This window comes from Alosa pseudoharengus, unplaced genomic scaffold (assembly GCF_046254945.1).
Source record: "Alosa pseudoharengus isolate Yale_2024_CS ecotype anadromous, Long Island Sound unplaced genomic scaffold, YU_APseudo_1.1 YU_APseudo_1.1_scf_4, whole genome shotgun sequence".
NCBI lineage: Eukaryota > Metazoa > Chordata > Actinopteri > Clupeiformes > Clupeidae > Alosa > Alosa pseudoharengus.
Genome location: NW_027468774.1, coordinates 33,329,390 through 33,344,821, shown reverse-complemented (window position 1 = coordinate 33,344,821; position 15,432 = coordinate 33,329,390). Strand labels below are relative to the sequence as shown.

At 42.2% G+C, this 15,432-nt stretch overlaps 1 protein-coding gene and 2 long non-coding RNA genes across 3 annotated transcripts; 1 reads left to right on the top strand and 2 right to left on the bottom strand.

Annotated features, from left to right (window-relative positions):
• Positions 1–272: 272 nt before the first annotated feature.
• Positions 273–7,421, bottom strand: pycr1a (pyrroline-5-carboxylate reductase 1a). Its single transcript, XM_076265938.1, has 8 exons — positions 7,308–7,421; positions 7,014–7,100; positions 6,650–6,720; positions 6,250–6,429; positions 3,965–4,186; positions 3,372–3,464; positions 3,021–3,184; positions 273–1,750 (listed from the first exon to the last, which is right to left on the bottom strand). The coding sequence occupies exons 2-8, from the start codon at positions 7,078–7,080 to the stop codon at positions 1,597–1,599; spliced, it is 951 nt and encodes a 316-aa protein (XP_076122053.1). The 5' UTR covers positions 7,081–7,100; positions 7,308–7,421; the 3' UTR covers positions 273–1,596.
• Positions 7,422–10,105: 2,684 nt separating this feature from the next.
• Positions 10,106–11,703, top strand: LOC143102390 (uncharacterized). Its single transcript, XR_012982585.1, has 2 exons — positions 10,106–10,372; positions 11,227–11,703. It is a non-coding gene; the product is annotated as an uncharacterized LOC143102390 (long non-coding RNA).
• A 150-nt stretch (positions 11,704–11,853) lies between these two features.
• LOC143102389 (uncharacterized) lies at positions 11,854–13,635 on the bottom strand. Its single transcript, XR_012982584.1, has 3 exons — positions 13,404–13,635; positions 12,645–12,757; positions 11,854–12,041 (listed from the first exon to the last, which is right to left on the bottom strand). It is a non-coding gene; the product is annotated as an uncharacterized LOC143102389 (long non-coding RNA).
• Positions 13,636–15,432: the final 1,797 nt, after the last annotated feature.

Genomic DNA, 15,432 nt, shown 5'->3' with positions numbered 1-15,432 from the left:
CTATATTGAGAAGAGAAAACTTTTCCAGACTTCCGGCCGTCCCTGTTGGCTGCCATCTGGGCTCTCCGTGCATGTCGCCAGGCAAAAAAGATTGCGAAAATGTCAGTGACAGTTGAGTGTTCGAATATGACCCCAGCTTGTATGCATAGGAAAAAACTAAATAAGGAAAGCAGTCAGTGTAACCTGACCTGCCACAGGCAAGCTAACAATAGGCTGTAAGACTCGTGTATCTCTTCACCCCCTGCTCCCTGGCATGCCTGATTCCTCTCATGTCATTTTTGCTTTCCTGTGTGAGAGATTTATTAAAAAAAAAAACACAATGTTGTGTGTATATCCTTGGTATAACAGAAAGTACAGTTTGCACCTCTTTGTAACATGACAGGAGAATACAACATGACCGTAGCTCACACAGATCTGGGATTTGATAGACATAAAACTGTTGGTATGTAGTCCTGAGCAGAAAGTCCAGCTTTAAAGTGCTTCTTCCTTACTAGAGTCACAGTAAAAAAGTCCACCACTACATTATTGAAAAGGCAAAAAAGAATATATTCATTGGCTTCATAATGAATACTAGTCCCACAATCTATAAACTAACATAACTAACAAATGATAGTAAATAATTGTTATTAATAACTGCTATGTTTGTGTTGACACATCTGTAACAAATATATAGACAGGTTAATCAATAGGAGATAGGCCACTGTGCAGTTTCCCCTTCACCATCCAACCACTAATCTCAGCTACATACTTCAGGAGGTCTGCGGACAGGTTTTGTTTGATTTACTTTCTCTTTGCTCCTGATGCACAGCTACATATCTCCTACAGCTGACCTGAGGCAGGCATGGTCCATCATCTTCAGGCTTTCAGTCATGGCTTGATCATATTTTGGTCAATTATGAGAAGGCTCAGCTTCCTTCACATTCAGTGATACATAGATTAAACAGGGTGATGCTGATACAACTGACTAAATGGTCCGCTGCCAAAAACAATCATAACAGCATTGTCAAAATAATGAGGGGAAAGCAGTGATATTAAAATAGGAAGTGGAGGAAATGGATCATTCACTACCTCTATCAATTACTGATGAAGACAATGGTGGCCCATATGTATTGAAACAGAAGTCCATATCAAAACGTTGCAAAAATGTAAACCTTGGGCTATTTTGTCTTATGTCATATCAAAATAAAGGCAACATCTACGATATTGTAGCTCTTACTTGTATAATAACTACTATGCGTTTATACCACTGTGCATATGTGGAATTTGCACTTAGACAGACGAGGGCAGGAGCAGCATGAGAATGGACAGAGCAGATCATGGGCGCGCAGAAAGACAGAGACACATAGACAGATAACACGGCCTGCTCTGCAGAGGCTTAGTAAGTGCTGACAGCTGCTGGGGGGTGCGTTTGGGATCAGAGGTGTGGGGTTCATGTCCTACAGGCGGTTGAGGGGCGTTTGGATCCGGGGTGTGTGGCTTCATATCCTACAGGTGGTTGGGGGGGGGGGGGTTCAGATCCGAGGTGTGGTTCATGTCCTACAGACTGTGTCTGGGGATGATGGATGAGACGTAAGGCTCCTCAGATCAGCTCTGTCCTCACTTCTTGTGTCTGCTGTTGAAAAGGCTGATCCCCGTGCGGACCCCCACCCTGGACTCCTCCACACCGGGCTGTTGCAGCACCTTGTCCAGCGTCGTCTTCTTAATGGCGGCTGCCGAGATCTTCTCCTGGTCTGCCAAGAACTGAAGCTCCCTGTAGAGAGAGGAGAACAGCAAAAAATCACTTAAAGATCTTGACCAATAGCCATTTAAGAGTTTTAAGAGCTCCATGTAGAGAGGAGAGCAGAGAAGAACTCAGCCAAGATCCTGCAGAATAACCGCTGATCATGGAGATCCAAAAAGCAGTTGAAAGCATCTTTTAACAACATGAGCAAATCTAGAGTTAATGTTAGCTAATCTAGAGTTAATGTTAGTTAACAAAGTTGTTGTTTTTTTCTAGCGAATATATTACACACACACACACTGACCAGTGACTTTGGTTCACATCCAGTTTTACTTAACAGATGAACACCATTTTTTTCTGAGAAGTTGAACCTTTTTTCAACTTTAAAGACACAGCAGAAAAAGATGCCGTCGCAGCGTTTAGAAAAGCACTCAGGACTTTTTTTGACAGCAGTATACTTCGTAATATTATAATGTAAAATAGACACTGGCAGCTTCAAAAAAGGCACCAATAGTGGACATAACTTAAAGGAAAACTCATTTTTTATATAGATCTTCATTTCTCGAGGTCACAGAGTACTATCGGTACAGGGGAAAAAAACAAACTACCTAGCTGGAGTTGCTGCACAGTGCTAGTCTGGGGGCATCTTTAATGCCCTATGCAGACTACACGATTTCAGCGCGATTTTGCCACGATGTTGTCATAGCCGACAAGTTCCTGGTGTCATGCCTGATTATGAAAAGTCGGGAACGACGCAGAAGGAGGAAGCATCTTGTAATGTGACATATTTAACGACCCGCGATTTATTGTCTGCGACATTCCATGACTCCACGACCAAATATCTAGCATGTCAGGATTTTTGGGGAATCTCCTACGACTCCCATGTTGACACTGACACTATGACGACACGCGACGAGAAGGCTACAATAGATTGGCCGCATTACAAATTCATGTTACAAATTCTTGCCTGTATCTATCGACCAAGACACAGGCAAGAATTTGGGGTACATAGTCAATCGTAAAAGACCATCGTGAAAGACAAAAAAATTGTGTAATCTGCATAGGCCATAAAATTTTGCTACTAGAGTGTTGCACTGCAGCTGCCTGGCTCCTCCAGCTGTTGGCTGCAGCAACTTGAGCTAGGTAGCACCGATTGTTTTAATTTTTTTTCGTACCGATAGTACTTCGCGAAACAGAGATGTATGTTAAAAACTGCCAGAGTTTTCCTTTAAGGCTTTCAGAGTTCCATACGACTATAAGTAACACGTGGCCTGTCCTCTGGGCAGATGTGGTGGCCCACCTTGTCCGGATGCAGGAGGTCTCCACGGCGTTGATTAGCAGACTGCGGAAGCCGCCGCTCTCCATCACGTGCAGCGCGTGGATGGTGGCACCCCCTGGTGAGCACACGTTGTCCTTCAGCTGGCCAGGGTGCTGGTCCGAGTCCAACAGCATTCGGGCTGCTCCCTGAACACACACACACACAGGAGACAGAGGAGGGACATCACTCATAATGTCCTTCACCATGACAGCAGCAATAAAGAGGACAAGCGTCTTTTGCATCACATATCTAGTCCTTTTTTTGGCAATGGTCCTGTGAGATGTGGACTAACAGTGTAGAAGTCTGCCATTACGAAGCTGTGATTTTGCTTACCAGCAAAGCCTGAGCTCCTAACCGCACAGCCAGTCTCCTCGGCAAGCCCATTTTGACTCCACCATCAGCGAGGGCATCCACTGCAGTAAATGCCTGTTTTCACACAACAACAACAACAAAAAAAAAAACACATTCAGCAGAAGTAATGGTTGCATAGATGGACTGTTATGAAGCTCATCCGAGTCACACAGTGACGTTAGGCTGCAGGACTAAAAGCTGACCAATGGGTGTGGATGATTCACAACATTTTAAAAAAGAGGTTGGTGATTTTTTTTGGGGGGGGGGGGAGGGTATTTATCCGTTTTTCAGAAATCTCTAGCGGAAGGCTGCACATGGCCTAATAACCACACACTACTGATACAGACTCAAATTCATGTCACCTCCCGTCACCGCATGGCAAGCCACAAACCATTCAGAGGCTCTTGTGTTTTCACAGCAATGGGAAAGTGGGGTGGCAACACTGATGCATATCCATGTTTGAACACAAACAGATAAGTGTGTTGTCAAATCTGTCAGTGTTTGGGAGTACTCTGCACCACTCATACTCCCCTACCGCCGTGATCTTGAAAAAAACGAGCGAGCGCAGCACTTACGTAGGCTGGGCCGCTGCCGCTGAGGCCGGTGACGGGGTCGATCAGGTCCTCCTCCACCTCGGTGCAGTAGCCCACACTGCTCATCAGCTGCTCCAGCAGCTGGCCGTCCTCCACCTCCGCGTGCGTGCCCGTGGCATACACCGTTGCCCCCTCCCGCACCACCACAGGTGTGTTGGTCATAAGCCGCATGACCTTTGGGTTGGCCCGGTGCTGTCCCAATTTCTGTCCCAAGCAAAGCAAACCAAACACCATCTGCTCATCACAGTTCTAAGAGATGACGGAATAGCAAGTTGATATATATATATATATATATATATATATATATATCTTATGGTCTTCAATAAATACAAACTTTTATGGCTGAAAGCACTTCCTGAAAATACTACAACATGCATCCAGACTGTAGAGCCAACAAAAGGCAAATATTTTGAGTCATATCTTGATAAAAGTTGGCTCAAAACGCAGCTGAAGCAGGCACTTGATGGAGATTTCTGTCCATTACGACATACTGCTATACAATTCAGGAGTGCACCAGTCTCTACAGCAAGTACAGTCAGCTGTCTAAGTGTATCGTCAGGTGTCAGTGAGACAGCGCAAAGGGGTCGCACATTTTTGAGGGTAGTGTTACAAACTAAGCCATGACGGGGTTAGCACAAAGTTGCATACTGCTTCGCCTTGATGGTAGGTGGCAGCATGGCGTATGGTTTTGGTGAGGCCTGCATGATTGGAGTTTGTGTTAGAGATAAAGTATTAAAACCAACAAAACGCACAATTTGGTGATTCAGTGTTTACAGATACTGAACGTTGTTTGGGGATGTTGTGTTGTGTAGCATCATGTTTTAAGAGTAAAAATCATGACTATAAAATACAGACTATGAAAATTAACAGACATAACACAAGGTAGCCATCATAACACATTTCAGGGTCTGGTGGTTTCTGCTCGCCCTAAGACCGCTTCAAAATGAACTGTTAAAACTAGCCTGGCAACTATACCTGACCACTGACCGGCTTCAGCTACATCTGTCACCACATCTGTAAATTTCAAGTGCCCGATCACAATGGGGAAAGGGGAGTGTCAAAACTCACTACTGCCCACAACTACATTCAGGATGGAGAAAACATGTTCTTCTTTATCAGGCTGTGGCTGGAAAGGGAAGTTGTATTACTACTGCATTACTGCATTAGAAGCATGTGACAGCTTCTACTTCATGTCCCAGGGCAGCCTAAAGAAAGTGAATTTAGCTTACACATCTTTAAGCAAAGCAGGCATTTCAAATAACAAAGCCCTTTAAGGGAAACATGTATGTTGCTTAATCACTGCCATGCCCTGTGATGCATGGGGGATGGTTGGCCAGATGGTGTATTCCAGGGATTCCCAAACTGTGGTACACGTACCCCTGGTGGTACACGAGCTGCCACTAGGGGGTACGCGAGATGAAAAGGGCAATGGCGGAATGGAGTTAAAAATGATTAATTAATTAATACTCTAATTAATTTATAAATAATACATCATTTCGAATCGGGTAATAATGATATGGAAACGTGAAATTAAAGGAAATCATTTGTAAACTCTATAATAGGCTATGTTTTCATTAAAAAAAATATAAGCTACACACAATACACATGATTTCCTGCGGGCAGCCAGAATATCTGGCGCGTTAGTTTCGTTGAACTATAGGCTAGGTAGAAGGCTGCGTAAACATGGAAAACTGGCTAAAAACAGGGACACTGTCCAAAAGGTCTAATTAAAGCGATCGAAGAGGAGAAGCGAGAGAAACAGAGCAGGACACAGGTAACGATGGGATGGGGGCAGACTAATGAAGGTGGAGATGGAGCGCAGGGGGATAAAAGAAAGGACGAGACAGAAAAGACTGCGCGAAGAAAGAGAAAGTATGATGAGGCATATAGCCCTAGGCTTCACGTAGATTGGGAGACAGACTGCCCAAAGCCACAGTGCGTGGTCTGCAGTGAGATGCTACCTAACCATTCTAATGTGGTTCTCCACACTGATTTTTTTAACGTGATAGCTCATAGACCAGTTGCACATTTTGATTATGTTATCATGTAAGGCGGCTAATTAAACAACGATGCCTGGAATGCGTCAATAGAATGTGTTACTTTTTTATGTGTTGGATGGTGGGGGTACGCGAGCAGAGTCAGGATGTAGAAGGTGGTCCGCGGGGAAAAAAGTTTGGGAACCGCTGGTGTATTCTATTGTCATACAATTAGGCTACAGTTCTATGCCTATTGCATTTGTGATGCGAGTACTTATGCTGCCTGCTGACCTTTTCAATGGAGCCGATGGTCACTCCAGCAGCGCAGGACACGATCAGGTGACGGTCTTCAATGTCTGAGCCAATCTCATCCAGCACGAATGGGATGATGTGTGGCTTCACAGCCAGAAACAGAACATCGCTTTTTTGCACCGTCTCTTTGTTGCTGGTGGTGAAGTTCACTCCCATTTTCTACAGACACACACCATTTCTCAGTACACAGTTTGGTCAGGCACCCTCATAATGACACCTAGACATTTTTTATCACATGTGCACTGACTATTAGTGTGTGTGTGTGTGTGTGTATCAAGTTGCCTTAATTACATTGTTCAGAGCATTCATCTTGAAATCACATGATGTTGCCTAACAGCTTAATGTGTGTGTATGTGTATGTGTTCTGTAGGCTACTTACTCTAAGGCTAGCCACAGTGGGCAGGTCAGTGTCAGGAGAGCTGGCAGTGATTCTGTGTGCTGCAATAACACCTGTGGGAGGAGACAGAAGATCTGCACACTTACAAAACACTCTGCACTCATAGGCTACCTCTGTTAGTTATGTGGCAGTCTCTTCAACAGGAATCTAAGACTGAAGCACATACATACTGTAGCCTATAAAACTGAAGCTGAAAACAATAATCTAAAATGAGTACAAATTCTCAATATAACATGTCAATAATGTTCTCAATATTGTTTTATATTTCGACCAAAAAGCAAGACTTTGAATTAAAACTTTACTATGGCAGCAACATTATAAGCCTGTTGCAAATGTGCAAGGTTACCTGCAGCTGTGAATCCCTTCACCAACGCCTGAGCCAGCTGGCCCGCTCCAATGAAGCCCACACTCATGTTGATCCTTGAGTAGCTTACTGTAAAGTCGAACACACAATAAGACCATAATTGTTTATTGTAGCTCCAAACGTGGCTTTGTTCAGTCTGTCATCATTGTCAAATGTTAGATCGAGCTATTTAAAGAATATCCAACAGATACTTCCTGGTTTAACCATACAGCTATTCTTGTCTAAGTTGTTCGAGGCACTGACATCGCAATGACAACGTCTGTGAAATAGACTTACCGAAAAGATGCAGCAATGTATAATGTTTTCAGCTCAATTCCAGGGGAGAGGGCCGATGTATAAACTGTCTGCTTGAATCTGCTAACAACGTGGCGATCTCCTTCACGCGCCCGACGCCTTTGTTAGAGACGGACACCAAGCTACACCAATCGTGTAAGAGATTTCCGTCGCTTTCATCCAATCGCTGTTTTGATATGTCTGCCTTGGCCTCTTATTGGTCAGTTCTGCAGGAGCTTGGGTCTGTGGCGCAGTTGCATCACTTTCTGTGTGCAGTGGGTGTGGAGAGTGGCAACATGCTAGTCGGACGTTGGCAGGAGTTTCAACGTTGACATAGCCTACATCCCGTCAAGTGACCTACTTTCGCAAGGTATAGGTCAGTTGCTAGTTGTAACCTGTTGGCCATACTTTTGTGGTCATACCTTTCATTAACCACTGTTGTTATCAAATTCCATCTACGCTCAATGTATTTAAAGTACTTGGAATAAAAGACCATTAGGCTGTTCAAAAGTTCAAAAACTCTTATTATTATTTTCACTGTTAAAATAATTGCCATAATAATCTATGATATGACCTAATATGCTAAGGAAATAAATTCAAAAGTGCTTCGGGAAGAAGTTTTTTTTTCACATACACGGCATTTCATTGCAGAGGACTTTATTTTCAGCACTTTATTTTTTATCAACACCATCAGGCCGTTTTTTAAAACTAAATGTTCCAATCAATGATCCAGGCAGCACGTTTTTTTCTCTCTCCTTCAAATTACAGTCTAAATTTTACTGACTAGAACGGCTCGGGGTCAAAGGTCATACGGCATCGATTAATCTGCACTAATTTTTTTAATCAGTTATTTTTCTCAAATTAATTAATCAAAATTAATCAGTTATTTTGACAGCCCTAGTTTCCAACTAAACACTCTAATGTATTTGTCCTCTTGCTCAAGTGATCACTGGGCCCTCCCACTCCTCGATCCATTCTGGGTGTATGTTTTCTAGAAAAGACACCATAGTCACTCGTTGCTGAACCACCATGGTACAACACAACTGTAGCTCAAACAACGACCTACTCACTGTGTCTGTTGTTGTTCTTGTCGTTCAAACCACCTTGGCGCTAACAACGTTGTTATTGAAGTCATGCAGCATGCTGAGTAGAATCAGCCCTACACTAGATAATTTAGAAAGAGACAACATAAGTAGTGATGGTTAACAATCAACAACTACCTATATATAATGAGTGTAAGACAATGATTTTAGTGTCCCAATATTTTCTTTATTACAGCTTCTGCTCACGTGCAATTGCTATGTGTAAGAAGGTTGGTGTGTTCAATTTTCCACTCATTCACTACATTAGTGCACTCTTAGGCCTAGTGTGAGTAGGTTAACCATATTTGCTATTCACTGTGTAGTGTATTCACCATCGCAATCTCTGTATAGAGATGAAGAGAAGTTCCGGCCCCCTTCATTTCAATGGCTGATGCTAGACTAGGTATTTCAGTCAAAAGTATACACAGTGGACCGCCGCCATATTTAAAGATGGGTGGATTTTCCTGAAGCTTGGGGCTGTGTATGTATAGCGCGGGAATGATGCCAAAAACCTCCCTTCCTACCATCCGGTGGATCGATCCATCAAACGTCATGTCAAACGCCTACCAGCACGTTCATTGCTTTATCATGCAACAACAAATGTGTAGCTACCTCTCCGGAGGTTTTGTTTTTGGTGCATTTTGTCTGTTTGTCTAAAATCTAAGACAGTAGAAAATTATGTTTAAAGACTTAATTAAATTAAAAACATAATTTTCTACTGTCTTAGTGTTAAACATAATTTTCTACAGTCTTAGTGTAAGCACCTGTAAAATTTATGTTTTCCAGTATGCTTAATATGCCTTTTGTTGCTGTATGAATTTACTCAATGTACCAGAATGCTTACTAATTTACTTGCTTCTGTGATTTCCAACATTCTATACATGTGCACCAATCAAATGTCTTTGTTTGTTTTGCTTTTATTTGAATTATTTAAGCAGCCAATCATTATCTGTTATTTGTTTATGCCCGCGAAATCGCGGGTAATGTGAGGGTTCCATCACCTCAGTGAGGAGAAGGCAGATGAGTCCCAGTCTGCCCGGAGTAAAGAGAGGTCACTGTTCCTCCTGCTCCGCCTGTCAGTGCTGGTTCGTGGAGACTTAGAGGTGCTTTTATGTACCCCGGCCCACGAACGGTGAACTGTGCGAGTGGGTCACGTTCATTGTGATCAGTTTGGAGTGGACTGGCTTCGTGTCTGTCGTCGGGTTGTTGCTCAACTTGAGCTTACTGTTTTGCTAGTGCTACAGGTCGTTAGCTACTAGCTACTCTAGCTCTTGTTGCAGTTTTCCTTCAGAGAGAACTCGTTTATACCTCTGGTGCTGGACCCACCCTCTGAAGGACGACTTACCTCCGGTGCTGGGCCCACCGAAGCTACACCTCCCCCAGGACGACTGCTTCTCCGCCGGTGCTGAGCCCAACGGAGGACCAACTGCCCTGCTACTGCTGGTGTCGCTGTTACATTGGCTAGCTCAAGGCAGCTGCTTGCCTCCCTTCTACATCGGGATAACGGTCATCGGCTTGTTGGCTGAGTGGAGTGAAACTGTTCGTGAGTACAGTTACACTGACACACACACACTCGAGTTTCGCCACGAGCGACCGGCAATTCACCCTTCGCTAAGCCACACCCGAAAACCGCCACAGGCCAATCGTGGCTTAGCAACCCGTCACTAGGCACAGGAGGTCTGACAAGCTTTTCGAGTTTTGCCCATAGACTGTAAAAAATATGGACAAAGCGTCTGTGACGTCACCCATAGATTTTCTGAAGAACGGTTATGAAGCCGTTTATGGGGGGTATGGGCGGCGCCATCTTGGAAAACGTTGGGAAATCCTAACCCCGCCTACCTCCTAGCCAATCCATATATGGGTAAAAGGGCGGGGCTTTGTATGAGACTGAGCAAGCCGGTGAACCCGCCTCGTCGTCAGCCGAGCAGCCTCAGCTAACGTTAGCCTACAAGATGGACTGGCACAGACGTTGCTGTAACATTGCTGGTAAGTTTGATCTGCTAACGTGAAGTTCATGTATGTTTCTTAATGCCATGTTCAGACACTTTTTAATGTTGTATGCTGAAAGGTTATATTCGGGTGAACGGTTGAAAAGTTGAGAATGAAGAGTTGAGTTTGCAGATTCTAGCTTCTAGGTAAAATAAACTAACGTTAGCTATCCCTCCCTTGCTGAAGTTACGGTCAACTAACGTAGAGTAATCTAGCGTTACAGGTTTACCAACTCACGTAGAGTAACTTAGCAGTTTACAGGTTTAGCAACTCATACTGACAAAAATGTATCTTTGCCTTTATTGTTTTGTAATTAACGTTATCCATCTCATATTCTCAGTGGCAGCCATCATTGTAACGTTAATTAATTTACGATAACATCAGCCAGCTCGCTGTATTCTGTCAACGTATGGTGTGAATTGATAACAAAATCGTAGGGTATTAGTTAACTTGTACATCATTAATTATTTTCGATTAACTCTTAATATCACGTTTTGAAATCGCTATATTGCTCTAAAGTTGTCAGTGGTAGTTTGGTCTAAGATGACATTGAAATTTCTCATCGGTGGCCATTTCACGATCCAGCGTTCATGTTCGGTTAGCTTGCCTTATTTCCCCTTGTCAGGCTATTATCAAAACGTTAAATCCAGTTAGTGTCCGGTGTTTGGCATAACAATGCCAATATTAGTGTACTTTGTCACTGAAGACCCATTTCAAATCGCACAATAGTACTACAGCATTGTACAACAACTGTACTTTTGTTGATTACAACAAGTGGTGTTGGTTTGCATTATTGTATTATCTTGTAAGTAGTTATGACTAATAAAATGTTTACCTTTCTGTTTTGGCAGTTCACCATGGGGAGGAGGCGGCAAGGAGGTCCATGGGCTCTTAACCTGGGACTAGAGGTCCAGGTGAAGTGGTTTGGCTGGGGTGTGGTGATATTGAACCCATTAAGACTATACAGTACATTTCACTTTATGTCTATTGATGGTTATGTTGGAATGTTACACCTACCCTTTACTTATGCCAAAACCTAATTTTGTTCTTTAAATATCAGAATCAGAAAGCAAACTTACTGTTGATGGCACTGAACTTGGAAATGTTTATGGAACTTTTCTGAACTGTGAATTACATTAAAACTAATGCCAGTATTTAGTTTTGTTAGTTTTTCTTATCTTCAGCTGTCTATTGTACAGTGGAGTTTTGTTATATGTTTATACTTATATTTACCATTTCTGCTGTAAGTGCATGTTGTGTGTGATGTCTGTATGCTACTGAGACCTTGAATTTCCCCTTGGAGATCAATAAAGTATCTATCAAACCAATTTGCCTGTGCTCTCAAAAACATTTATACAAATCTGTCAGCTTCAGTCAGTAGGTTGAATTGAAGACCCAGATGCAGAAGTAAAGGTGTTTTTTTTACTTGTATATCTTGAGCATTACAGGTAACCACTGAATTTGTGAAACAAAAATAACAAAAACTAATATGTACTAAGCTAGTACATAGTCAATACATATTAGATCACTTTAAAGACTGACAGATGCAAATGCTGTAAATAAAGGTAATCAAGGGGTCTGCTGGTGAACAAAGTCTTTGAAGTCAGAAGCTGCCACTGCTCAATGACTTGTGCCCCATCTGGTAGGATTTCAAAATGTTCCAGATCTGAAAACAGAAATATTGGTATATGTCACATCCTTGAACTTACTGCAAACTATGAACAAGTGGTCACAAATTAAGCTAAAAAATACTCCCAATATGTATAATGAACAAACTCACAGAACACTTAGCTGAATGGGGACAGGACAGGCGTATTCAACTATTTGCACATGTCCTGTTTATGCAGGCAATAAGCAAAACCAAATTTGGTGTATTCAAAGTTCTGTAGAACAACCATTTCTTGTATTTTAATGTTTTCAGTGGAACAGTGTAAGCTCATGTCTACACCCCATTGAGGTAGTTATTAACAGTTAGGCCAAGGTCCAGTCAAACAATAGCCAGTCACTGATGCCATATTCTTTAATTATCCAATCTGTATCCAACCAAAACCTGCTGATTTAAAGGCTACTTTCCATGTGTGACTTATCAAAAGAGGTCATGATAATTATTGCACAGATGTGCCCCGGACTGCTCACAATAAAAGGCCACTCTAAATGTCTGAAATGCATTCATGTTTGTTCAGTATGCTAACCATGTCTGGAATAGACAGCTAGGCCAATTGAATCCAGTAGGTTGCTCCATTTAAATGTATGAAAAATGTCAAAGTACCACGGAATCAGTTCTGAAGTGATGCTTCTGAGTCGACTGCACAGACGAGAAGTGAAGTTAGGAGTCCAGAGCCCTCTCCAGCACCCAGCCTGTCAGGATCACCTACAGGGAAACTTTGCATAGACAAGAAGTGTTGTTTCAAATTTGTGTTTAACAAATAAACGGCATCAATAAGAGTTTCAGACGTCAGTTATAACTAACAACAGTTATGGTGACTAGCTAACGTTATCGCTCGTTATCAGCTCCATGTTCAACTTATAGTCAATGGTTCATAGTGGTTCACAATTTTACCTCCACTAGCTAGCTAATGCTTCGGCTGAAGTTATCATCTGAACGAACGCTTTTCTATCTTAAATATGACAACCCAAAGACTATATAAATTGACAACGGACTAAGCATTCACACAGAGTATTTACAAAAGGTTTTTTGACGAGAACACATGCTTTGTTACCCCAGTATGTTTGTGAACTAACGTTAACGTGCTTAACGTTACAGCTGTCTGATTATTGACTAAACACCTGGCTAGTAGCAGCTATGGCAAACGTTAAGCTAACTCACAACGGGAGCACAATCGGTTTTCACTAACGTTAACTTTATTCAAGTTAACTAAATTTATGTGTGTGCTTCAGCCATTCGGTCATCATTTTCGACATAAACTTATTTGAAATGATTTGACGCTAACGTAACGTTAGCCTATAGCTGCTACAGTGCCCACTAACATGGATGCTATAATGCTAACATCAGTGGAATGTAACTTACCTCAAAAACTGGAGCGAAGTCTTCTTAAAGTGTCGGTTAGTAGGCTTCAGTTAATAGCAACCCATTTTATGTCAGATATTTGAATAAACATTTTCAGAAAGGATGTGGTGTGTAGGATCACAGCCAAGACATAATTTCGGAGTTTCCTTCACTCAGCTAGTGACATCGTCTGCTGCCTCGACACCAGCCGTCAATCAAGTTGACCACGCCCTTAATTATCCATACATTTAATATCTAAATGCGATCTAAACTAACGAGTTAGAAAAAAATTCACCCCCCTCACAGTTGTCAGGCATTCGGGAACTACCAACAAATACAATAAAAGTCCATGGGACCAACCTGTAAAAGCATGAATTTATGCTGTGAAAACGGACATTTTAACATGGGGGTCTATGGACATTTGCTCCCTTTTGGGACCTGCCCCTAGCGGATTTTCGATGTATTGCAATTTTTCGCATTTCCGGGTAGGCTTCATTGTTCAAATTAGAATGTTGCCGCTTGGTTTTGCCATGTTAACCTGTGGAGTCTGAAGGCCTGTGGGTCATGAAGGGCACTTATTTGGATGTGTGGTGCCCTAACCTACGTAAAGACACAGTGAAATAACATGTTACACTATAGAAACATGATATAATTAGGAACACATATTGTTCTTACTATAAAAAATGGCATATTGCATGATATTTTCATAACCGCGAGATACACGCTTCACGATAACGGCAAGAAGTTGTTAACAGACGTTTACCAAGATGTATAGCCCATCAGCAATCTATTTAAAATAACACCTATTTGAAGTACCATTCATGATATGTTGTCAAATATTGAAGTTGTGGGAAGTACATAGCTTAAATGGTATGTTTCTTTTGTCCCCCATGCCTGTTCCATTCATTCTGGCAAGGAGAGTCGAATGAAACAAAACGCACATTCGACTTCTTCTTAAATAACTCATGAACGGTTTTGTTCAGAGATGAAATTCCAACTGTATTTGACAGAGGACAGATGTATGTTGCTAGTGACAAAATATTAGCTTTCAGCGTGGTACGATGTCTTTGTAAATTACATTTCATTGAAAAGTCCCGGTTCTCCCCCTATGTAATAGACTTGCAGGGTGCTAAAGCTTGTCAGGCATAGCAACAGTAACTAAGGAGGGCGGGACTTAGCGAAGGGTGAATTCGGACTGGCATTGTAGCGGTTGCTGCCCAAGGGGGCAGGCGAATTCCTGGAAGTAGAAGAATCGACGTAGGCTGGAGGGACCACCTCTCTGCTAACTCCCATAGAAGTCTATTCATTCTAGGATTTTTTTGAAATACCATAACTTCATATAACATATATCCTGTGCCGATATTGTAGCTTCTGTGTAATCTACATAAACACTACAAAGGCAAAACAGACTCCATTACCTCGTCCGTAACGTTGGTTACCCGTAAGAAGAATGGTTAGCTTGTTCGGTTGGAGGGAAGCTAGCTTTGACATAATCTCTCTTTCGCGCCGTAGGGAGATAACCGTATTGTTTGGATAAGAAGCTCAGTCCACCTTACTGTCTGACGGTAACTCATAAGCAAAACCTAGCATACACGACCGTATGTTAAGGTAAAGCATTACACAGAGGCAACCTTATAATAATAAAAAAGTAAACCTATTTTTTTTAAAAACGGCACTAATCATTTCAGAGGTTTTCGACGGATTGACCGTAGGTCGGAAAAGTGGAAAGAAGATTAGCTTTAAGGCTATAACTTTTTTGTTTTGTTTTAGCATGACTGTTTTTGAAGATCATGTATGGTAGCTTCAACATTAACACGACTTGGTGAGGATGATATTAATAATAATACATAAATAAATGTTTAACTTTCATGACTTTGAAGGCGAAGTTAGTGTGAGAAGAATTTCTGTGTATCTATCATATGAGTTACAACAGTGGTCCCCAAATGGCCCGGTTACGGCACATTTTTGGCCCGCCACGTCATATCTGGACAAAGGTAAACAGCGCCATCTATGGCCATGGATGATTAGCAATCTCTCCACTTCAGCAGGT